General features: G+C 63.6%; 3 protein-coding genes across 6 annotated transcripts in view; all 3 read right to left on the reverse strand.

Annotated features, from left to right (window-relative positions):
- Window positions 1–519, reverse strand: part of RAB40C (RAB40C, member RAS oncogene family) — a 29,466-nt gene extending 28,947 nt beyond the window's left edge. The window contains exon 1 of one of the 3 annotated variants that reach the window (XM_086691729.1): window positions 366–519. The gene's annotated coding sequence lies outside the window, so the exon portion shown is untranslated. Of the gene's footprint in view, window positions 1–99; window positions 258–365 lie in introns of those variants that run through there. The other 2 variants (XM_086691727.1, XM_086691730.1) reach the window with 2 other exon arrangements.
- Window positions 520–7,252: 6,733 nt separating this feature from the next.
- PIGQ (phosphatidylinositol glycan anchor biosynthesis class Q) lies at window positions 7,253–20,311 on the reverse strand. 2 transcript variants are annotated; one of them, XM_086691739.1, is made up of 11 exons: window positions 20,013–20,311; window positions 16,395–17,093; window positions 14,561–14,692; window positions 14,125–14,245; window positions 12,265–12,391; window positions 11,797–11,851; window positions 11,575–11,686; window positions 10,795–10,875; window positions 10,225–10,339; window positions 8,611–8,672; window positions 7,253–7,556 (listed from the first exon to the last, which is right to left on the reverse strand). In XM_086691739.1, exons 1-11 carry the CDS (start codon window positions 20,309–20,311, stop codon window positions 7,404–7,406), a joined length of 1,956 nt encoding a protein of 651 aa, XP_086547865.1. In that variant the 3' UTR covers window positions 7,253–7,403. The 2 variants fall into 2 exon arrangements, with proteins under 2 accessions (XP_086547865.1, XP_086547864.1); XM_086691738.1 differs by having other exon boundaries at window positions 11,797–11,950; window positions 20,013–20,199.
- Window positions 20,312–21,705: 1,394 nt separating this feature from the next.
- On the reverse strand, window positions 21,706–22,560 carry NHLRC4 (NHL repeat containing 4). The gene has a single exon (XM_086692646.1). The coding sequence runs from the start codon at window positions 22,424–22,426 to the stop codon at window positions 21,743–21,745; it is 684 nt and encodes a 227-aa protein (XP_086548772.1). The 5' UTR covers window positions 22,427–22,560; the 3' UTR covers window positions 21,706–21,742.
- Window positions 22,561–23,298: the final 738 nt, after the last annotated feature.

Consider the following 23,298-nt stretch of genomic DNA (forward strand, 5'->3'; position numbering starts at 1 on the left):
ACGCACGTCCGTCACGACTGTCCGCCCCCACCGTTCCCCACGCAGCGTTGCGAAGATGCTGACCGTCTTGCCTGATCGCCGTCGCCGTTGGCTACTCACCTCCGTATTTCCCGGAACCTCTGGTTTGCCGGCACGTCCGTCAGCACCTCCACCGCCCCCGGCCGCTTCTCGCAGAGCACCTCCGAGTCAACAGCAATCCCGTTCTCTGCCCTCGCAACACCTCGGCCCTCGCCCGCCCCCTCCCCGTTGCCATTGGCCACCGCTGCCTATCCTCCCAGAGCCACTGGTCCGCCCACACGTCGATCACGGCCCCTCTAAGCCCGCCCCGCTCACCCCGTGCTTTCCTCCCTTCCCTACATGCTCACCAATCAGGAGCTTGGGACTCCAGATTGTTTGCATACGCCCCCTTCCCACAAGCGGGAGCAGGATGGTGGCCGTCCCCGGGGGTCAGGTGACGCGGCTGGGTCCCGGAGGACTTAAGCCTCTAACAAGTTGCGGTCGCTACTCCCGCAGAGACCTCAGCGAGGGCAGAGAGCCCCCCTGGAACTGTGCTCTCGGGAGCCGCCCTCCCCGCGTTGGGGCGGGGCCCGGGCGTGGCGGGACGAGTCCGGCCAATCGGCGCTCAGGGGAGGCCTGGGAGGCGGGACTTCCTCGCCTGTGGGGGTGGGGTCGCCGGAGGCGCTCAGAGCCCTCCCGCGAACTGGCGAGGGTAAGGGGCGCCGCGGCCTGGCCCGGTGGTCCTTAGGTCGCGGTGCACGACTGCGAAGGCCCAACGTTCTCGAACCTCGGCGCCTGGGAGGACGGCAGCACGGGCCCTGCCCCCAGGGTCTCGAGGCAGGAGCCGCGCCGCCCACCAGGTCGTAGCGAGTCAGGCAGGGTGGGGGTCCCAGGAGGAGAGGGGCGTGGCGGTCCGGGGCAGGACTGGAGGGCCTCCAGGAGGAAGTCAGCCCGCGGTTGTTTACAAGAAGAAAGGGTTATTTTTCGTAATGGGCAAAGAAGTATGCAGAACCTCTGAACACGTGTGAAGACGCATTTTCACTCTGCAAAATGGAAATTAAAGCAAAATAATTCCCCTTCCAGCCATCAGATTGGCAACAGCGCTTGTGGGCCAGGACGTGGGAAACAGCTCTCTTGAGGGGGTCGGACAGGCTCGTAATTTAGCCTGGAGAAGTCCTCAGAAACGAGGTTAACGAACTTCACTGCAACGTTGTAGTCATGTTGAAGGTCCAGAAACATCTAGGACCGCTGTTTGGGAGCTGTTGAATCAACCCCGTTCATGCAGTTCTACAGTGAACGAGATGAGGTGCAAACAACACTGTCGTGAGACGAGATGAGAAGAACGCAAATGACAGCATGGTCTATCCAGTGTAATTTCAATTTATGCTCTTAAAAAGCTAACAACACATTTGATTCCAGGTTTAGGTCTATGAAAGCATAATATGTCCATAGGAAGTGGTCTGGGAAGTATGACAGGATCCTTTCCTCTGGGATTGCGGATCAAGAGTGACTTTCTCTGGGCACTTGGGTAGCTCCAACTCTTGGTTTCCGCTCAGGTCATGATCTCAAGGTTTGTGATTTCGGTCCCGCGATGGGCTCTGTCCTGATGGTGCAGAGCCTCCTGGGGACTCCCATCTCCCTTTCCGCCCTGCACGTGCTTGCTCGCACTCTCTCTCTCTCTCTGAAAATAAACTTTAAAAAAAGTGTCTTTCTCTTCATTGATAACATTTTTATGAGAACATTATTTACACATGATGCTTAATAATGAGTAGCCCTGGGGCACCTGGGTGGCTCAGTCTGTTAAGCCTCCCACTTTGGCTCAGGTCATGATCTCACAGTTGGTGAGTACGAGCCCCTCGTCAGGCTCCCGGCTGACAGCTCAAAGCCTGGAGCCTGCTTCGGATGCTGTGCCTCCCTCTCTCTCTCTCTGCCCCTCCCCCGCTCGTTCTGTTTCTCTCAAAAATAAATAAGCATTTAAAAATTTAATGATAAAAGCACTTTTTTCGCCTTGCATAAAAATCATTGAATTGTGCTCACAGAATGGGTGAATTGTAGAATATGTAAAATATGCCTCAGTAAAACTGTTAATAATAATAAAAGAATTAGTTGCCAAAGCTGAGCCAAGCACAGCCCTTACCAGAGCAGGCACTGAGTGCTACGTGCAGCGGAGAGGCCACAGAGAGGTGGGGCTCCCTGGAAAGCACATCTGTGCAGAGGGAACAGGCATGTCCCCACAAGGGCCATCCCCCGGTGTGCTGCGCCGAGGACAGCCCAGCTGGCATGTCCACCCAGGAAGTAAGGAGCTGGTTGCAAGAACTTTCTTCCCATGAGGTCACCGAACCTAGGCCATCCCTCCAGTAGCAGGTGGTTGTCAGGCAGCCGACCCCAGCGTGAATGGCACCACACCAGTGACCCTGTCCCCAAGCTGCAGCAGCCTTTCCCGGGAAGTGTGCCACGGGCAGGCCTCTGAGCATTTTGGTGTGGTGCCTGGGGGGCTTCCTGAGGAGCTGGTTCCTCTGCTGGATGAGTAGCACCTGGGCCTTCCTCACCTGCCTTCAGAGACTCTCCTCTGGTGCTCCTGGTCCTCTGGGGACGCACAGAGCCGGGACACTTGAGGGCAGAGACTGACTAGGGATGGGCAGGGCCACCTGGCTCGTTTGTAACCTGCAAAGGAGCCCTGACGATCCTGCTCGTGCACTTGCTCAGGCCACGCCCTCCTCCTGCGGAATGGCCCTTCCCTGGATGCTGGGTGGCAGCAGATACAGCCTCCACATTTACAGGAAGGGCACAGCCACCGGCCTCACACAATGCTACAGAAACAGCCAGGGGCAGGGTCTTGTTGGGAGGTAGGGGACCGAGTCCCCAGAGGGGCCAGGGACTGAGTGTTGGCTGGCGCAGCACAAGGGAGCTGGCAGGTGTCTGCCCACCCCTGAACCTCGAGCTGGCAGGGCAGGGAGGGTGCTTGGGGGTGACGGGACCGGCCTCTCCCGCAGCGGTCAGTGGCGGCTCTGCCCTGGCGCCGCCCGCTCCCTGCTCGGAAGTACCAAGACCCTCGTTCCAGGACTGGAAGCACTGTGGGGTTGCCACTTTCCTTCTTGGTTTCTGAGGCTGCCTGAAAGGGGCAGTGGGTGACCACCCACTATCATCCCCTCCCCAGAGATTCTATTTGTTTATTTATTTTTAAAATTTTTTCAGAGATTTTAAATCAGAAGCATCCTTCATCCCTCTAGGACTTCCCCCGAAGAGGCTCCGGTGGCTTTAGCTCCACCGCCTGCTCCCCATCACCCAGGACAAACCGAGGAATCGGGCTCCGTATGCAGGCTTTTCAACCGGGCCTCTACCAGCACAGCCTGTAGAGCAGGTGCAACCGTCCCTGCTTTGTAGGTTGGAGGCCCGTCCGGGGGTGTGATCCTTGGGGGCAGGCTTGGGCGAACTCTCCTCAGGGGCTTCGGGCCCTCCGCTGGGTTCCTGCATTGCTCCCAGCCCCTCTGAACTCTTACCTCCCTGCCTCAGACCAAAAAGGCACCATAGGAACCCCCAGGGTCTGGGGCAGTAGGGCCCAGACAAAGGCGGGATGGGGGGACGGGGTGGCGGGCGAACTCCCTGGTGTCCGGGAGGCCTTGTGGACAGAGGCGCTGTCTCCCACGCAGATGTGTGCCCTTCTGCAAAGACGTCCTGGGGCTAAGTGCCAGCTCTCCAGACTGAGGAGGGGACAGGAAGGCATCCCTGCTGCCGAGAAGGGCCTCAGGCCAACGAACCAGTCCAGAGCAGTCCTCTGCTTCCAAGTCCTGGCTCAGCCTTGCTGAGGTACCACGCGTTAGGTGGTTAAGGGTGATTCCCGGCACCCCCCTCTCTCGGGAGACTCAGGAAGTATCTAGTGAAGAAACCCCCCAGGCCCCCCGCAGGCCTCCACACACGGCTCCTGTCCAGGTGGGGAGTGGTCTGGGCTGTCTTTGCCTTCCCCTCCAGGATTCCCACTGCTCTCTATGCTGAACCCGAAGCTCTGCTCTCCAAGAAGGATCTGGGGTTTCCCCCTCGGGCAAACAGATCTTGGCTCCAAAGTCCTGTGCCCAGGCTCTCTGGGGGCACCCACAAAAGTTCAATTACTCTGGAACTCCCCCCAGCCCAAGGCTGGAGCCAAGGAGAGGCCCCACGAAACCCCACAGCAGGAGGAAGCCGGAAAGTCCCCGTGTGCGTCCAGCAACGACCAATGGCGCAGCCGGCGAGCCGGAGGGTGAGGAGGGTGGACACTCACGTGGTCGCAAACATCTCGGCACAAATTACTTATCAAAGAGTAAGTGGCTTTGCGGAGGAGAACCCCTGGAGACCAAGTAGACGTCACCAGGATGGACGGATGCCACGTGCCTCCCAAGGTGACACCCTGGGAAGGACACAGTCGCGTGTCCAGGGTCTTCGTGCCAAGAGCACAGGGGCTGAATCTTCTGGTCAGAATCATCAGATGAGCCCCACAGAGGGACATCCTACGGAGTAACTGTGGTGAAAGGCAGGCAGGCTGGGGGCACCGGAGGCTACAGGGCCCCGGGGAGCGGCACAGCGAGTGTGTGGCAGGGACGGTGGGGGGGGGGGGCGGAGGAGTTGTGGGGGGGAGGACAGGCTACTGCAGAGGTCACCTGGGGGCGCCCAGCAAGGGGCCCGCCCATGCTAATCGACTCCCCTCGCCGTGCTGTGGCTGCAAGGTACACACTGGACGTTTTAGGGACAAAATTAAGGGCAAGTGACAATCAAATTCTTTGGAAAAGAATACGGCACAAATCCAAAACCCGAAGTGGCACAGTGTGAACGATGGGGAGTGTGGCTCGGGGTGCCAGACAGCACTGTGCACTGTGTTTCTGTAAGTTTGAAATACGTCAACACAGGGAGCTTCCAAACACAGGCGGGGCCGGTGCGCAGACACTGTGGGGCTCAGACCTGCCCGCTGTGTGGCCTTCAACTAGTCACCCTCCCTCTCTGAGCTCATCTCCTGACTGATGTGCGTGAGGCCGCTGTCTCCCAGCCGCGAGAACCGGAGCGGGAAGCGGTGGCCCTGCATGGAAGGCAAATGTCCACTCCTCGGGGCGACCTGCGATCCGGCCTCAGGGAGGCCGGAGCACAGGGCTCTGCCCCGGTCAGCGTGGCACGGGTGGTAAGAGACCTGGGGTGAGGACGAGGCCGTCCACAGAAGAAGGCTGTTCTTGGGAGGATGGGAGCCGCCTGGGAGGTGCAGGGAGCATCTCCTGGTGGCTGCAGCGGCTGGAGCGACCGGTGCTGCCCTCAGGAGGTGGGGAGGCAGCCGGGCAGAGGGGGACAGCTGCCAGGCATGGCCCGTCGAGTGGCCACCACCGTCCCCGAGAGGAGAGGCGGTGGGCCCCACGTGATCTCGAGTTTTGGCATCTGCTGGCAGGAAAGACGGGTGGTGGAGGCTTTTCTCAGCAGGCTCTGGGGGCCTGGGGACAGACCTGAGCAAACTCCTCGGAGGCTCTGGGCCCTCCGCTGGGTTCCCGCACCACTCCCCACCCCTGACCTCTCACCGACCTGCCTCAGACCAGAAAGGCACCCACCACAAGAACCCACAGGGGCCTCGTAGGGCTCCCCATCCAGCCTCTGCTGACCCGTTAGTGGAGGCACAGCACCGGGAGGTGCTGACGGCCCTCTCCGGACTTTAGCCCTTCCCTGCAAAGCCAGGACGGCAGGTGCACAGGCGGCCAGCCAAGGGTCCCTCAAGGCTGCAGGATGAGTAGAGTGAGGCAGGCAGGATCCCTGCCCTGCGAGGAGTCCACAGGTTTGAGGTGATGTACTCATCAGAGCCAGGGCGGCTCACCCCTGCCCCAGGGAGGCCTGCACCCCTACCCTCAGCCCTCTCATTCATACCAGGGCAAGGCCAAAACCAGAGAGTGAGCGACCCTGGGCCCGCCCATCCGTGCCAGGACATCTTCAAGGGGCCGGAACTTCCGTACCCGCCCGCCAGCCCCGCAGGGAGGCCTGCTTCAGGGGACGGTGTGCCCACTGCTCCCCAGGCCGGCATCGGACAAGAAACGGGTGTCACAGACACCGTAGGAAAAGCAATGGGGGCCAGCTGTCCTACCACCCCAGGAGAAGGGGAACCTCACCTCAGCCCCACCACCGTCACGATGGAGGCGGGGGGCCTCCTCAGACCCACTGCCCGGGTGGCGATGGGAAGGGAGAGGGCACGCTCCAAACGGGTGGGAAGTTTTATTGTCTCAGCAGAAAGAGGCGGAGCCAGGACGTGTCCCGTCACAGGCCGAGCTGCTGGGGACTCCCCCAGGGGCTCCCCGCCGTGGCCCGCGGCCAAGGGGTGCGGGCGGCAGAGGCGGACAGGCCCGAGTGCCCGCAACGAACAGAGGCCGCTGCCCCTTCCCCTGCTCGGGCTACGGCACGAGCACAAACAACTCCAGGAGGACAAAACACAGACGGTGCCATCCGCACGTACAGTCTTCCTCCCCCTGGGGATTGTGGGGCTCGCGCCCATAGTCAGAGGCCACGCCAGCCGGCAGGCAGACGCGGCCTGAACGCTGCCCCCCACCCCCCCGCCACACACACACACTGGAGACCACAAACGTGGTCTCTCTAGGAGCTGCCTGCTTCTGTGCGACGTCAGTGAGGGAGATGGTATTTGGCCAAGGGGCCCGTTCCCGCAGGGGTGTGGGGCAGGGACAGGGCGGCAGGGTGAATGGCTGTCCGGTCTCTGGCAAGGCGGCTCCGGGCTCCCACGTGGCCCGGCTTCACGCAGGGAGACCCGGAGGCCCACGGCAGCTCCCCCTGCGGGACAACCTCTCTGGGTGGCTTCAAGCAAACCCTTGTGTGGTCCAGGCTCCGAGGGCAGTGCTGCCGGCTTCCCAGAGGGCTCGGGGCCACCGGGGCTGCTGGTTCTGGGGACCCTGGAGCAACCCCCAAGGACGGGATGCTGGGGGTCCGCCTCAAGGACCGTTGAGCGCATCCCGGTGGAGCGGTCCCTCCACCTCCCGACAGGGAGAGCTGCCAGCCTGCCCCGTTGGCAGTGGCCGTGGTGGTCAGGGGTAGAGGCCTACAAACCCCTCCCGGAGTCTGGGTGTGATGGGAGGGGCAGAGCAGGGCTCCTGGGCAGGCCCCCGGGGGCTGGGGGGCACCGGGTTGCCGATGCCATCCCAGCAGGTCAGGAGGCGGGTCCCGAGGCAAACACTGCTAGTGATGAAGCACGGGCCTGCTGGCCCGGCTGGCTGCCCCTGCGACCTCCTGCTCAGCACCCCGCAGCCTCGGAGCCAGGGGCAGATGTAGAGGCCTCAGACAACCGGGGGCACAGAAGGCAAACGGCACGCACGCGTGCCGTCCTGACGGTCGGCGTCCCCGGCAGCATGGAGGGCTGACTGTGGCCGTGCGGCGGTGCCGGGCGGGCCGGTGGCCAGGGTCCGTCAGTCCCGCTTGTCCCCTTTCTGCCTCCAGGGGTAGATGAGCTCCCCGGAGAAAAGCTTGCGGCACAGGGAGCCCCAGGAGTGGGTGGGGTGGCGGCCACGGCTGGGGAGGCGGTAGGTGCGTGTCACGTGACTGAAGGGCAGGGGGTTTATCTGAAAGCACAAGGGCCGTGGTCAATCAATCGTGCCCGTGTCGGAGCCGGCGCTGCAGCCAGCACACAGCCCCCAGCGCACCGGGCCGTCAATCGTGCCCGTGTCGGAGCCGGCGCTGCAGCCAGCACACAGCCCCCAGCGCACCGGGCCGTCAATCGTGCCCGTGTCGGAGCCGGCGCTGCAGCCAGCACACAGCCCCCAGCGCACCGGGCCGTCAATCGTGCCCGTGTCGGAGCCGGCGCTGCAGCCAGCACACAGCCCCCAGCGCACCGGGCCGTCAATCGTGCCCGTGTCGGAGCCGGCGCTGCCCAGTCGTGCCCTCTCTGCAGCACCCAGGGGTAGCGTGGTGAGCGGCTCAAAAGGGAACACTCCGGCCGAGACGGGCATGCCCTCCTCGAGATAGGCTTCGGGGAGGGGAGGTGGGCCAGACTGGAGGGGTACAGACCCCTCTACTGCAGGACTTAACCTCGCAGGAGCCTGGCAAGTGGTCTGGGAACACGCCCCCCACCCCGAGAACACCACACAGGCTGGCTGCCTCAGTATCTGACTGTCCCTGAGATGTGGCCCTCAGGGCAACCACCCCGCCCCCCAGCAGCCAATAGCCACCCTCCTCCTCCCTCCCACAGGCCAAAGGGGCTGTTTCCGAGAAAAGAGCCCAAGAGAAAAGGCCTGTGTGTCCTGGGGCCTTCACCAAGTCTGTCCTTGTCCACCTGGAATGAGAGCCCGTGGGACCCAGGGCAGGAAACAAGGGTGCAAGGCCCAGCAGGCAGGAGCCCTGCGTGGCTGAAAGCATCTGACATAGCACAAGGGATCCCATCCAGGGTCCTGCCGAAGGAGGTTCCAGGCAGAGGGGGTCACAGTGCCCAGATGTCTCGGAGGTGAGGGAGCCTCCCCTTGGGCCCCACCCATCAGCTCTGCTGCACCCTGCAGCCCTACGCCCAGGGAAGCACAGAGGGATGAGATCCCAGCTGCCCCCCAATCTGGGCAACACCACGGCAGGTGGGTGCCGGGTCAGTCCACTGGCAGCGGCATGAGGGGTGCGCAGAGGCCTCACCTGCATCAAGAGGCGGAGGGGCCTATCAGCTTCATGCTCCAGGACTCGGAACTTCACGCCGGCTGCAGGAAGGGCAAGGTGGCTGTGAGGGAGGGCGGAGCCCCCCAGCCCCACCCAAGGCCCACGGCCTGCAGACAGCCTCCCAGGCCTCCCTCTCCTCATGTCAGCACAGGCGGGTGGGTGCGGGCAGAGGGCCCTGCACCTCCGGTGGCACTCAGAAGGCTGAGGACGGCCCCGGTGGCGCCACAGGCTCACCCGCCCCCAGCCCGGCCCCAACCTTCCCGTCTGTCTCTGGCCTGGCTGCCTGGCCGGAATCAAAGCCTCCACAGAACTTCACCGAAAGGCAGAAGCTGCGTGTCTGGGAGCCAGGGAAGAGTCAGCTGGGCATCGGGGGCACAGGCTGTGCTGCTTTCCAAACGGGATGTGGGCTGGGCTGGGCTGTCCCACAGGATGGACAGGGTGCTTGCTGGGTTGTGGCCACCCTCCCGGCATCTAAAGGTCTTCTAAATTCTGTGTGCGTGGCCGACTCGGGAACCCACCATGCCCCTGGCCTACAGTGTGGGCTCCCAAGCCTGGGAATTCCCAAGGCAGAAAGTTCTTAAAAAGAGAAGCAGGAGCTAATTATCAATTGATGAAGAGGCCCCAAGGCAAACTCAGTGAAAAGGAGAGAAAGCAGCGGCATCTGTGGGTTTTTATGTGAAGTCAAAACAACTCAGCTCTGGCCACGAGCTGTGGGCCGGGGGAGGGAGACCCTGGGTCTCAGGCTCTTCACCAGCCTGGTCCTGGCGAGAAAGTATGGGCAGAGGCTGGAGCCCCTGGCATGGGCCACCTGGGGGCCTGCAGGGGAAGCGGTCTGGAAAGGGAACTCAAGGGTACCCAGTAGGCCGATGTTAGGCCCAAAGCCCACGGAACATGCAGGTTCAAGTCCTTGGCCCTCAACGGGCTGGAAGAGGCTGGTTGAGCTTGGTGTGGGGGCTGAGCTGCAAACCGGACACAGGGCCAGGTCTGCCCTCCCCGTGTTCCCTGACGTGCGCAAAGCCCCTGAACGGGACTGGCCAACTCACGATGCTGTGATCGGTTTGGTCTGCCTCCCTGGGCCTGCCACGGGGATAGCCTCCCCTCAGGGGCATCTGGCCAACCTAGTGGTTGGTGTCATCATGAAAACAGGGGCAGCCAGCTGCAGGGGGCACAGCCAGGAGCAGCTGGGACGGTGGGTACTGTCCCGGTGGGCAGTGGTCTGTGGGGTGGGGCGAGGCTCCTATCTCACAGATCTGGCCAGCCCAGCAGTCTCCGCCCTGGCCTGTCCTCTCCGAGGCTGAAGGGCATGAGCAGGCACACACGGTCACACACAAGCACACGGGGACACTTTTCTGAGCCACGTTCAGGTGCCACCTACGCTACTACACACAGACCTCAGGGCAAATCTCACGCTCGTCGCAGGAAAGGGTGAGCGAGAGGAAAGGTCGCCTCTGCAGCCTCGAAACCCGAGGGCGAGGTGGGTCTCCCTCCAGCTCACTGCAGGCAGCCGGCCTGGTGGACACCAGGGGTCTCTGCCCTCCCCCACCAGCCGCCCCCATGCCCCACACTACTGCTTCCGGCAGCACACGGACCCACCTGCAAGCCTGTAAGGCCGGCAGAGCCGGAGGCCGAGGGAGTACAGCGGCAGGGAGTTGACGAGGTCCACGAGCACATGGATCAGGCCCTGCACGGCCACCACCAGGAGCCGGAGCTACAGCACAGACAGCGCTCAGAGCCACGCCGCACGCCCAGGAGCAGAGCAGCCGGGAGGGTCCCGGGCCACGACCAAGGGCGACCAGGAGCTCGGAACCCCCGGGGAGGGCGCGGTTCCCACCCAGATCCTAAGGCCCAGGTATGAGGAGGCAGGGGGCCGCGAGCGGGAGCAGCTGAGCCCAGGGAAACACGCCACCAGCCCCTCCCCTCGGCGCGGGCCACCTGGGTGCCACGCCCCTGAGTCCTGCGCCCCGCCGCCGCTTGTGCCGCGAGGGTAGGGCCCAGCACAGTGTCCGGAGAGCATAGGAGAGCCACACCCTCCATGGACTGCGGGGACAGACGGCAGGCAGAGCACACACTCATCACCCCCAAGCACTGTGGGCGAGGCCCATCGGCCGGCTTGGCCAGGTGCCGTGGCCAAGGCCCTCCCAGGCCGCGAGCCCCTCGGCTCACCAGGGTGAACACCAGGTAGTACAGGGCTGTGGTGGGCAGGAGGAAGAGCAGGATGGTGAAGAGCAAGGTCCCGATGAACAGCTGCAGGGAGAAAGGACACCACCGTCAGCATCAGCAAGAGCCCCGTGCCGGGAACAGCCCCGTCCCCACCAGACCCATCCGGTAACCGAGCGGAAAAGGGACGCCTGCCGCCGGGACACTCTGGCTTCCTGAGACAAGTCAAGAAAAGCTGCTCAGGACAGCTTTCTCCAGTACTGGGAGGGACGTGTCCGCGTGCCCTCCAGACTCGGGCGGACAGAACCAGCCAGCAGGACATGAGCACATACACCAGAAGCGGGCGGGTGGTGAATTTGGGGCAGCAAGAGTAGGCCTTGGAGGGCAGCACGCAGGGTCCATGTGCCAGGCCTAAGCTATGGGAAAAGCCAGAGGCAGGCCCTGAGCCTAGGTCACCTCCATGCCCTGCCATCCAGCGGCTCCCGGGGGTCCGGCACCCTCCCCAGAGCAGCGTCCACCTCCCGCCTGGGGCAAGGTCCCGTGCTATCTGAGGCTCCGTATGCACCCTGCCCCTTGCAGGCTCCTCACGTTCCCCAGCGTCCGTGCCGACCCTTGGCAGGTGAGGTGAGCCACGGACAGGAGTGTGGTCACCCCATCAGGGTGCCAAGCGGCTACACTGGCCAAGCCGTTTAGAGGACCGGATGGACTGGAGCTCGGGGGGCAGTCGGCTGTGGGTCCCGCCGGCCCCCTGGAGGGGTGCCCCTCCCCTGCAGTCATGCCCAGTACCTGGTCCAGGTCATAGGAGCAGGAGTCCACCCGCTGGCGCAGAACATTCCACTTCTTCCCCCGGAACAGACGCCAGAGCGAGGACAGGCCACAGATCTTCAGGCAGTACAGCCTGCGGGAGGGACACGGGCAGCATCAGGGCCAGGGCTCTGGGCCACCCCGGGAGCCCCCCCGGGCCCGGCAAGCGTCCAGGGTGCTCACGAGCGGGGAGCACACGCCCACCTGGCGCCGTAGACGTAGAAGCAGTAGATGTGGAAGGTGAGGAGAGCGATGATGTCTGACAGGATGGACAGGGCGACCGTCAGGCCCAGGCAGGCCGAGAGGCCCACGTGCCACAGGATGCGCTCGATGAAGGGGGACATGAGGTGGATGTAGCCTGGTGGGATGGGGGACGGTCAGCTATGGGTCCTGACCCCCCCAGTTCCTCACGGACAAGGTGCGCCTGAGGCTGCCAGACTGCTCTCCTTCGTGGCCGTCTCCTGGCCGAGCAGCCGGCCTGGTAGAGCAGGGCTACACACACATACACACACACACACACACACACACACACACACACGGCACCAAGAGGGAGGAAAGCAGGGACCAAGGGGATGGGTGGGGCCCCACTCAGCCAGGGCTGTCCCCTGGGTGCACAGGCTTCAGAAGCCGAGTTGGGGGTGGTCACTGGGGCCAGGGGGAGCTGCCACTCACTGATCCACAGATGCAGATGGTATAGGAAGAAGCGGCCGAGGACCTGGTCCAGCGCCCGGTTCATCTTCAGCCCAGCAGGTGCTCCCATCAGCCACTGCAGGAGATGCTGGAGCTCCTCGGCCACGTGCTGGAGGGATGCAGGAGGGGCACGCAGTCTGTCAGCTGCACCCCACCACGGCCAGCCCATCTGGGCAGGGACAAGGTAGTCTGGGTGCCTCCCTCCAGGTGTCTCCTAACATGACGGGCACACAAGCTTTCCCATGCTTGTCTGGCCAGGGAACCCCTCTTCGCAGATGCTCTGGGACCTGCTGAGAGGCACAGCCTACAAGGCTGACAGTCTTCCCCTGGCCCTCTGGACATGGGGGCCCGAATGGCCATCACCCTTTCCCGCATTCCAACCCTCCCGCCACTGGGCCCACCGGAGCACTCGGCCCCACATGCCCAGATGAGGGACAGACCCCAGCTCACCGTGAACCTTGTAGGGGGAGCCCACGGGTCTACAGTGCCCCTCTGCTGAGGACCCCACCCCACCACCTGGTGCTGCAGAGGCCCAGGCCTGCCCTGGGCGGGTGCCCTCAGGTAATCCTGAAGGGTATCGAGCCCATCAGGGGCCCAGGTGCCAGTGAGAAGGCCAGAGAGTTCCCGGGAGAAAAGGACGGATGAGACGTGAGTCATCGACTACAGTGAGCGAGGGCCAGAGACGGCACGGGGACTCTCACAGGCAAGCAGGGAAGCTGACCCGCATCCTGGTTGCCCACGGAGGAAGCCAATGTCCAAGCGCTGTGCCTGTCCCAGAGCACAGGCCTAAGGACCCTCAGCCTTATCAGCAATGCTGAGACCACAGCGGTGACTGCCCCACAGTCACCGACCCGTCACCCCGCTCCTGCCCACTGTGCGGGCCTACGAAAGCCTCAGCCATGTCAGGGGCAGTGAGGAAAGAAACAAAGCACTCTTTATAAATAGAGCTTATCTAATATTTAAAGGATAAGAGCTAGGCGGCAGGAAGGAGCTTTCATTTTTAAATTAAATATTTATATTTCTGCGCAATTCTGCAAAAGGGAGATCTAAGATGAAGCGGCCAAGAGGCAGAGCATGGACAAGCAAGGTGAAGCGACCAAGCCACCTTCCCAGCCGCCAGGCCCTCCTTGCTCTCTTCCTCTCGGACCGCGTCTCCCAGAGAAGCCATGGGGGCTCCCGGCCTGTGAGGGCTCCTGCCCACAAGCAGGCCCAGAGCACAGCTGCGACTGATGCCGATGGCAGTGGCAGGGGTGGCACGCACAGGGACCACACCGGGGCCAGCAGGCCACTGGCAGAGGCGTGGGGGAGGCCCAAGGGGCCAGAGGGACTGCTCTAAGCAGGGAGACAAGCTCCCCGACAGGAGTGACAGGGCCTGTGGCTCTGAGGAGGGGAGGCAGAGAAGCCGAAGGCTCGGCGCCGGCATAAAGGAGCAGCAGGGTAGAAGCTGAGAGGAGGGCCACGGAAGGAGAGGAGGGAGCCCCACGGACAAGCTGGGCCCCCAGCACTCAGCATGGGAACTGCAGAATCAGCAGTGCGAGTGGCCTGACTGCCACAGGGTGTGAGGCCCGAGTCTGACCGCACACAGACAGCCCTGGACACACGCAAGGTTTCCGCGACGCTTTCTGTGCAGAGCGCCCAAGCCAGGAGCTAGGGATGGGACCCGTCTGGGGTCAAGGACAAGGGCTGCTTACGGGCCCCACAGAGGGAAAGGGCAATGGTGCTCTGGCAGGCGGATGGGCCTCTGCCGCCCCCAGGAAGGGCCCCACCTCCAACTCTGGGACACACTGGGCTCCCCCAACCAAGTCACCCCTGGGACACGCCAGGCTCCCCCAACCGACTCACATCAGCCACGGGGACGAGCGCCTCTGCCAGGTGGCCGATCCGGTCCTTCCCGTGAAGCCAAGATAGCAGCGCAAGACCAAGGGCCACGTCAAGAAACACAGAGACAAGCACGTTGGCCTTTCTGGAAGGAGGAGCCCCACAGGGTGGGTGGTGAGGGGACCAGCCCGAAGGAGGAGCCCGACAGGAGGGAGCGAGTGGTGAGGGGGCCTTTCTGGAGGGAGGGGTCCGACGGGGCGGGCGGTGAGGGGGCCTTTCTGGAGGGAGGGGTCCGACGGGGCGGGCGGTGAGGGGGCCTTTCTGGAGGGAGGGGTCCAATGGGGCGGGCGGTGAGGGGGCCAGCCCCGAAAGGGTCACTGTGGATGGGCTGGGTGTAGAGAAGTGGGCGGGGGGGCACGGGTTGGTGGCATGACCAGCAGCTGTGGTGGAGACCCAGCACCTCATCAGCTGGGTGGGGTTCTCGGCCTTCTGGGTGCTGAAGACAAACGTGAGCTGCTCCAGCCGGTGCCTGAGCTGCTCACATGTGGAGAGCTTGCTCCAGATAAAGGACAGGGGCCACAGCTGGAACACCCTATGAAGGAACCGAGAGGTGGATCTTCAGCTGGGGTTCCCTGTCGGCCAAGGGCCGGGGGCCCCCTTGGCTGGTGCCGTCACCAGGCTCGACGCAAGGCCCTGGAAGCCCCCGAACACCGATGGCCACACTCCCGAACTCGGCAGCACAGGCACATGGCGGGGGGCACAGGCGGGCAGCCCGGCGAGGGTCATGACGCACTCACGGACGTTAACTGGGAACCTGACCTCGTCACAAAGCAGTGACCTGAGGCACACCCAAGGCCAAGCGCCAAGACCTTGCCCCAGGAGTGGAGAGAATGTGCTGTCCAGCCACCCAGCGCCTCGCCCTGCTGGACGGGTGACCCTCATCGAGGGTCTCCAGGCTGCCAGGGCTGCCCCACGAGACTGATTTCTCACAAGGAAAAGGAAGCACTGAGATGCTTCTGCAGACAGTGGGACGTTGAGGGGAGACGTTTGTGAGCTAAGTGCCCTGTCGGAACTCGGCTACACTCAAGAGTCTCCACTTCGAACCTGAGTCCCTGCTGCTGCCAGCAGGAGCCTGAAGGGCGCGGAGCCGCCAACGAGCCGAGTGCCGGGCCCTCAGGAGGAAGGAGGAGGTCTTCGAGCCATTCCGAGCCAACTCCAGGAGCCAGACGTGCTCAGCACACCCCTCCTGAACTCCAGTCAGCTGGAAGGCGGCCTCGCACTGTCTGCACAAGAGGCCCCCTCCTGCACAGCTGTTTCCCCGAGGCTCACACCAGCTGTGGGCGGCCAGGGCCCCGCCGGCACCCCTGGGGCTGCCCAAGGGGAAGAGGGGGCCGCCCTTCTGCACAGTAACAGCTCTGCCTCGCATGACCGTCCCTGTGCTCTAACCCGATGGGCTAATCAGGATTCGGGGCACACGAGCCAGTGTTAACCTTTCTTGAGTCCTGTGAAAGCTGATAAAAGCTAAGGACCGTCTCCCCCCAAAACCGTACTTTGGCTGACACACGCTTTCCTGTCATTCGCTCCAGGGAGTAGTGAAGATCCGAAACCCGCCCTTCGTGTCCAGATCCCCTGCAGCTCTCAACCCAAGGTGCTGTCCACACACAGCCGCCAAGGGCTCTCTGCCAGCACAGGCGAGAGCACTCCACAGCCCTCGGTGAGGAGGTGAAGCCAGTCCCCAGACCCAACAGCCAGAACCCCAGGACCTAGGTGGGGGGCGCCATGGGGGAGCCAGCTTCTCACAGGGGGAGGGGTGCCGGCATTCCCCAGGGCCCTCAAGGACTTTTATAAATCCCTCGGCCAGGCCTGCAGCCAGGAGTAGCCCAGGCCACTGTGGAGAACAGCCAAGGCTAGGGACCACCATCCCGGACACACGGCCACCAGCGAGCGGGCCCCAGCCCTGCCAGGGCCAGGCAAGTGGGTGGGACCCGAAGGCCTCCAGGACAAACAAGTCCTAGGCACCAGGCAGGGCAAACACCAGCCCTCGGGTGGCAACCACCTGGGCCTGCTCATGGCCTGATTGTCCGTGTAGGGGACCGAGCCACCTGAAGTCCACTCTGGCCCCCTACCCAGCGGGGTCCCATGCAGCCAGACGCTGCTGAGGAGGCATGCTCTACCCAGGGAGAAAGGGGCACGGACAGCAACCGGCACGCAGGCAGCCTCAGACATACCCAGAGAGGGCTGGGCTACGGCTCAGGGGCCGGACTTCCTCCCGCCCCGGCCCCAGGGGCACTTACCGGCAGGCGCTGGCGGCTGAGACAAGTGACAGCAGGCCGCCCAGCAGCAGGCAGATGGGCCCCGAGGCCCGCTTCGCCAGCTCCGCGAGGATGCTGGCCTCCACGCCCTCCGACTGCCAGTGGCTCAACCGCACAGGGCCCTCGTCGAACCGGTCGCTTCGGAAGAGCTCCTCACTGCGCGCCACCGTGTCAAAGACAGCAGCCAAGCCCCCAGCACCGGCCACGGCATCGCCAGCCTGGTGGTCAGGCAGGGCCACGGGCGGGTGCAGCTGGGACAGCAGCACCTTGCGCTGGTCATAGAAGACAAGCATGACCTGGTCCTCGCCGGGGGCACCGGGGCAGGTAGGTGCCTGCCGGCGGGTGGCCTTGCAGCTCCAGAACTTGCTGCCCCTCTCCCGGCACAGCTGGAGCCAGGGCTCATGGGAGAAGATGGCGCCCAGGCCCTCCAGGAAGTGGCCCAGGCTCTCCTCGGCATCCTGCCGGCGGTGGCACCAGGTGCCCAGCACGGCCACCCCCACCTGGCTGGCCTGCTGCACCCGAGCCAGGAGCTCCTTCACCTGGATGGGGATGAAGGGAAAGTGCACCACAGCCAGGACCACAGCGCTGGTCTGCTCCGGGACCCACCGTCCCACCAGCAGGCCGCTGTCGGCCGAGGCGCAGCACGTGGGGAAGAAGGCCTTGAGCACCATGCCGGGCACGCTGGAAGAGAGGGGAGAGACCCCGCTCAGGGCCGCCGCCACTGCCGCCCCACGACGGCCCTGACGGACACGCACACGCGGCCGCGTCGACCCCAGCTGCCCATCTCGCGTGGGTACCGCCCCCACCCCCACCCCAGGCCGGGCAACGCTTTCCCCCCTTTCAGAGACAAGCAGACCGAAAGGGGGCGAGGCTACGCGACCCTGGTACCACTCACAAGCGTGTGCAGGGCTGAACGTGAAGGTTTACTTCTTGTTTTTAAGGAAAGTGATGAGAGTATTTTACGTGTAGCACGTGGAAAAACGCAAGATCTCATTAACAATGAAAGATACAGATGAAAATCTGACGAACCTTGATTTACTCACGAAGCCAGCGAGACTAAAGATGAAAATTTAAACAGATTACTTCTGGGCTGAGGGAAACCACATGCTGGCGGCTGTGGGCACGGGACGGGAGCCCCAGAATATACCAGAGGAGCCTTGCTGCTCTTGTGGGGCTCTGGCCACTCCTCTGACTCTCCCCCCCGCCTACGGATGCACCTGTCCGTCACATCAGGGCTGGGTTCCGGGTGGGGGGACTGTTCCCTCTGGTCGCAGTTGAGCTAGGCAGCTGTCTAGACATGGGGACCCTGGAGAATGGCAGGCTCCCCGTTGTTTTCTGTCTAGCTGGGGGGCACCAGTCTTCATGGCCTCTCACGACCTTCACACGGCCCCAAGTGGCTGCAACCCCTGAATTCTGGGAGACCCCAAGCCTTGCCCTGCCCAGAGGTAACTTGACCAGGGATGTGGGTCTCTCAGCAAAGCCCCTCCCAGATAAGACCGGGCGGGCGGCAGGCCCTCACCCAGCAGAGCACTGAGGGCTTCACCTTGGAGCACGCCCCTTCTCAGACACTGACTTCCCCAACCTTGGCAGCACGAGCGGCATAACAGCCGCCCTGGGCTAAGACCCCCAAGCTGGAGCCTACACCTGAGGGAGGCGCACAGGTCTGGGACTAAGCCCACTGTTCCCCAGGTCCTTGGGGACATACGTGTTGGGATGGCAGGACATTTCATCCTCCTCCTATCTGTCGGGGGGCTCTGGGAAAGGCCTTCGGCAGACACAAAGGCCCAGGGCTCAAGAGATCACTGGTATGGCTGCTTTCCTCCCTTGCAGGGGCCCAGACTGGGGCTGGAAGGTAGAGGCCTCTTCCAGCCGGTTGCAAAGGGGGCTTCCCACAGCTGTGGGTTCCAGCTGAAGAGGGTCCTTCCGGGCAGAGCAGCAGGACTCCCAAACGCCCCCTCCTCACCAAGCGACTGGAGAGGGCAGCCAGCAGCAAGTGCAGGCAGGGGACGGCCTGGAGCAGCCGGGGCCAAATCCCGGCGTCCACTATCAAAGGCATCGAGGCCAACTTATCTTCCTGACCCTCCTGACAGGGGCCACTGTGAGACCTGGGAGGAACCGGGCAGCTCTGGTTTGGTGACCAGCAGGGGGACCAGACATCCCACCCTAGGCCTCTCAGTGCCAGCCCACTGAGACACCAGCTTGGCCGAACGACACCATCATGCCCTGCTTGGGGACCCCTTTCACGGGACCTAAGGAAAACTACGCACGGCTACTGCCGGAAAAGAACAACGATCGGCCCAACAGCGAACAGATGCTCTGGAGGAAAAGCTGCATCTGTTGAAACAAAGGTGTTTTCACTTCGGGAAACTTCACTGAGTTGTGCACAAACGGTGAGTGCGTTTTCTTTGTGTGCGTTACGCTTCATCTACAAAGTTTGCCTAAGGAGGAAGAAAAGGCTCCTCGTGTGGAAGGACGAAGAGCAGAGGGCAGAAGCTGGTGTTCTTATCCATGGGGCAGAGAGAGAGAACTCTTCACACATCACGGGGCGAATCCCCACCCGCACCCCCACCTCAGCCTCTGGGAGGGATGAACACAGAGAAGTCTACTCAGATCAGACATCCAGACAAAGAAGAAAGAGCAGGCAATCGATAGCAGAGGTGCAGAGGGAGGAGGGCAGTAACTTGGGCAAAGCGCTGCTCTTTCAAGACGGGAATACAAAGCCAGGGCGCGTGCCCGGGGCGGCCTCGTGTTCACGATGCCAGCGAGTTCCCTTCCCGATCTGTCCGGTGACAGGTCTCGGGGGGGCTGGGACAGCCCTGCTCCCACAGGGTCTCCCTGACAGGGTGGAAGCCTACGGCCTTCTCTCCTGGGCACCAGCGGCCACTGGGGAAAAGTGCAGACGGGACTGGCCAGGGACAGCTCGCTGGCTGGAGCCGTCCTCTGACAAGCCTCCCCACCGCTGCTCCCCCATAATCCGGGAACATTCACTTTTACTCTGTGTAGTTTGTGCTTAAAAAACCAACAACAGTTCCTTCGTTTGTTTTTCTTGCATGGGGTACACACTGCTTCCTACCCCTCATTACAGAAGAACTCAATCTACGATTCTGGTTTTGGGTTTATTTTTTTTTAAGTAAGCTCTAAGCCCAACGTGGGGCTTGAACCACCCCCCCCCCCCCAACAAGTCGCCCGCCCTACCGAATGAGCCACCAGGCGCCGCCTTCCCGCAGTCAGGGACGCCTGGAGGTGCCAAGGCCCGCTCGCTGACCCTGAATGCCCTTCCGGAGGGTCCAGGGCCGGGGCCCGCCCGCGGTGAGCTCGCTGAGCCAAGGCTCCCCGCGAAGGGCGCCCACGCGGCCCCGCCGCCGCCCCTCCCGGGCCCCACTCTACGGATGAGGAAACAGAGGCTCCAGCGGCGACAGCCCCGCGCCGGCCGGGCAGGGGCTGGGGGTAGCCACCGGGGCCCCTTCTGCCGCCTCGCCCGCGCCCCGCGCCCGGTCCCGCCGCGCCCGGGGAGTCGGGGCCCACAGCCCCGGGGGGGGAGGGGCGGCGCCCCAAGGTCACACCGCACGGCCCCCCCTCCTCCCCCCGCCGAACGCTCACCGGCTGTTCCCCGGGGCCGCGCTCTCAGGCGGCGGGGTCGGCATGGGGTCGGGGACCGCGTCGGGCCGGGCCGAGCGGACGACAGCGCTCGCGGCCCCCGGCCCCCAGCCCCGCCGCGGCCGTGCCGCGGGACACGAGCCCCATTTCCGCCGGCTCCCAGCGTTGCCGCGCGACGGTCCTGCCCCCAAAGGCGCCCGAGCTGCCCGCCGGCCCCGCCCGAGCGTTCCGCGCACGCAACGTTCCAGTCCCGGGAGTCGGAGGCAGGCTTGTGCGGCGTCCTTGTCCCCCTCATGCGGCATCCTCGCTCCCGCCAAGGCATTCATGTCCCCTCCCCAGCTCTTGTACCCCATCCAGTCTACCCGCAGTGTCCCCAACACCACTGCCTTCCCATCCCCCAACTTCTCACAGCTGCCAAACCTCCCCCATCCCCCGTTTTCTCATCTGAGGGACCCAGCGGACCTGGCTTTTGAGGGTCCCCAACCTCACTGGGCCACCACCCTCCGAGGGTGAAAAGCAACCCCCAAGCCCTGCATGGGGTTGCGAAAGGAGCTGCCTCCCCAGCCCCAGGCTGGCCCCTCCAAAGGGGTCTCTGCAAAGGGGCGCCCCCATGTTCCCCCAGGGCTAAGTGGGCTAGGAAGGCTGCGGCCATCTGGTTTGATTGTCAGAGGTGTCCCTGGCCCCTCCTGCCCCAGGGAACAATACCACCAACACCAGCAGCAACGAATTACATATACTGAGCACTTAACTGCACACGCTTCCTTACATTGACCACACAACCCTGCCACTCACAGGGGCTGGTACATACGAAAAGGGACCTTGTCAGAGGCATTGTCCTGGTGACAGACTGGACCAGGCACTGTCCCCTCCCAATGAGTCCCCTCACTGGAACTGGGAGCCTGGCCGGGCCCCAGATTCAGAGGAAGCCCTCATCTCCCATCCCTTTGGGGCCTCATTTGCTCATTGTGCTCAAGTAACAGGAGTCTCTCCTCATAGGAAGGCTCTCCTGGCTTGACCACAGTCTGGAACCTTCCCAGCACACCCCACCCATGAGTTTGGAGAGCTTGCAGAGGAGAAAGTGAAGGTTCAGCCCGAGACATAGTCTTACATGGGAGCAGGAGACCAGGGGTATGGAGGCTCCCAGCCCAGCCACATGCCACCCCTAGGCGCCTCTGCTTTTCCCTTACCTCAGTTAGACCCAGAGAAGCTGCGAGAGGCTTGGCGTCTGGGGTGCCTCTGAGGACGGGGGACAGTGAGAGGCCACACCCCTGCCAGCCCAGCCCAGCCCAGCAGAACCCTCCCCGCCTGCTTCTGTCTGATTAGGACCCTGGGGTGCCCAGCCCGACACACCAATCATCTCCAGGCTTCAGCTGCTGGCCTCAAAGCTCAGGCCTCCAGGGCTCTGAGCCTGCAGGACCAGGGCCTGAGTGGCCATGGGGGCAGTGAGTTGGGGGGCCCACTAAACTAGGGTGTGGAGAGGACCCAAACTTGGAGGCTGTGCACCTGGTAGGGAAGGCCGAGAGGTGGTTGGTTTGTGGCAAGTCTGAATCCTCTCCAAGAGGAGGACGGGGCCAGCCCAGAGCCTGGCACAACAGGTGCTTAGCAACTGTCAGCCAATATATCAGGTCAGAAAGTCACGGCCGGCAGCCCTGGATGTCCCTCCTGTAGTGGTCCAGGGCCCTGGGGGCTAGGCCCACATGCAGCAAGGTGCTGTTCCCATCTGAGTCCATGGGTCAGGCTGGCTCCGAGTGGTACTGGTACACCTTGATGTAGCTGTCCCCTGCGTCTGCCACCACGAGCTGGCCCTGAGGGGCACAGGCCACACCCAGGGGCCGCCCCAGCCCCTCAGACACCAGGCAGACGGGCTCCCTGGCCCGAGGAAAGAGGGTCACGCGGCGCCCTTGCTCATCTGCCACAATGACACTGCCCTCCACATCGGTGCACACGCCTGCTGGGTTCCCAAAAGCATGCCCTTTCCGAACCCCCAGGGAGCCCAGGGGCTGGCAGGCACTGCCGAACAGCCACACATCCCCAAACTCTTCGCTCACGGCGAGGCCCCCGTCAGGCCCTGGGCCCACCCAGCACGGGCCCTCCAGACCCAGCATGGAGGCTGGGGCCAGTGGCTGCAAGGCAGGGCTCAGTGTGAAGCTGTGGACAGCCCCAAGCACATAGTCTGTCACCAGAAGGCGGCCAGCGGCATCCACAGCCAGTCCCCGGGGGGCCAGGTGGGTGCCCACCGTGACCCAGCGGCCCAGGGGGGCTCGGGCGGCGTGCTGAAGTGCGTGGACAGCCCCACGGACGAGGTCGCTGACCACCACAAGCCCAGCGGCCGTCACAGCAACGTCCTCCGGCACGAAGGCCCCGGTCCCCGGCAGATGGCAGGGCAGGTGGCAGATGGAGCGTCCCTCGAGGTCCATCACGTGGACGCAGGGTGCAGCCCCGGCCGTCAGGAAGAGCAGGCCATCCGGGGAGCAGTGCAGACCCCGGGGTCCTCCCACAGCCCCTGCCGGCACTGGGATCTGTCCCAGCAGCCGGGGCTGCCGGGAGCGAGTGGGGTCTCCAGGTGGGTCCAGCTTGGGAGCAGCTGGGCGGGGAGGCCCAGGAGGCCAGAGGACAGAGAGGTGGTGGGCAGAGATCACAGTTCGGCCCCTCTGAGCTGAGTTCCTGCAGCTGGGCCGCGCGTGGGGCTGCAAGAGAAACACCCACTGTGGGCCAAGCAGTGGCTACCCCTATTCCCCTGCTCCCTTCCGTGCTGGCGTTCTCCTGTTTTACACACGAGGAAACTGAGGCATGGGGGTGGGGAGCTGGATTCAAACCCAGTTCCACCAGATCCCGAGTGCTGGCACAGTCCGCAAGCCCAGCAGCCAGCCATGTGTCTGGGTCCCGTTTCACCAGACATGGCCCCTGAGACACAATTCTGGGAGACACAGGCCTGTGAAGGCCCGAATGAGCTCACGGGCCTTGGGAGGTCCTGAGGTGGGGGTGGGGGTGGGGGTGCGGTGTTTCTCAAACTCATCTGCCCAGGGAACCCTGCCTTCCCTCAGGCAGGGAAAATGACTCTTCCTGGAGGCAGCCCAAGGGTCTGCCCATCGTCCCCACAAAGCCCCTGGAAACTTCCGACCCCTGAAGGATTAGGCAGGGGGCCTTTCCTGGGCCTCTCTGCCTGCTCCCACCCAGAGAGGCTGGGTGGGGGGCTCCTACCTGGGGCTAGTCGCCCTGGGCCCTGCTCCGGCAGCAACAGCCTCTGTTGCTAGAAACTGGAGTGTGAGGGAGGGGCCGCCTTGATGAG

Source organism: Puma concolor, chromosome E3, assembly GCF_028749965.1.
Source record: "Puma concolor isolate L17-30 chromosome E3, mPumCon1.1.hap2, whole genome shotgun sequence".
NCBI classification, from domain to species: domain Eukaryota; kingdom Metazoa; phylum Chordata; class Mammalia; order Carnivora; family Felidae; genus Puma; species Puma concolor.

Excerpts from the sequence above, each read along its gene's own strand:
- PIGQ (XM_086691739.1), bottom strand. The coding sequence starts at position 20,311 with ATGCCGCATGAGGGGGACAAGGACGCCGCACAAGCCTGCCTCCGACTC. Across the intron at positions 12,392-14,124 it reads CGCTCGTCCCCGTGGCTGAT|CACGTGGCCGAGGAGCTCCA; the intron begins GTGAGTCGGTTG and ends GCATCCCTCCAG. Across the intron at positions 11,852-12,264 it reads CCATCTGCATCTGTGGATCA|ACATCATCGCTCTCCTCACC; the intron begins GTGAGTGGCAGC and ends CCATCCTGTCAG.
- NHLRC4 (XM_086692646.1), bottom strand. The coding sequence starts at position 22,426 with ATGGACCTCGAGGGACGCTCCATCTGCCACCTGCCCTGCCATCTGCCG.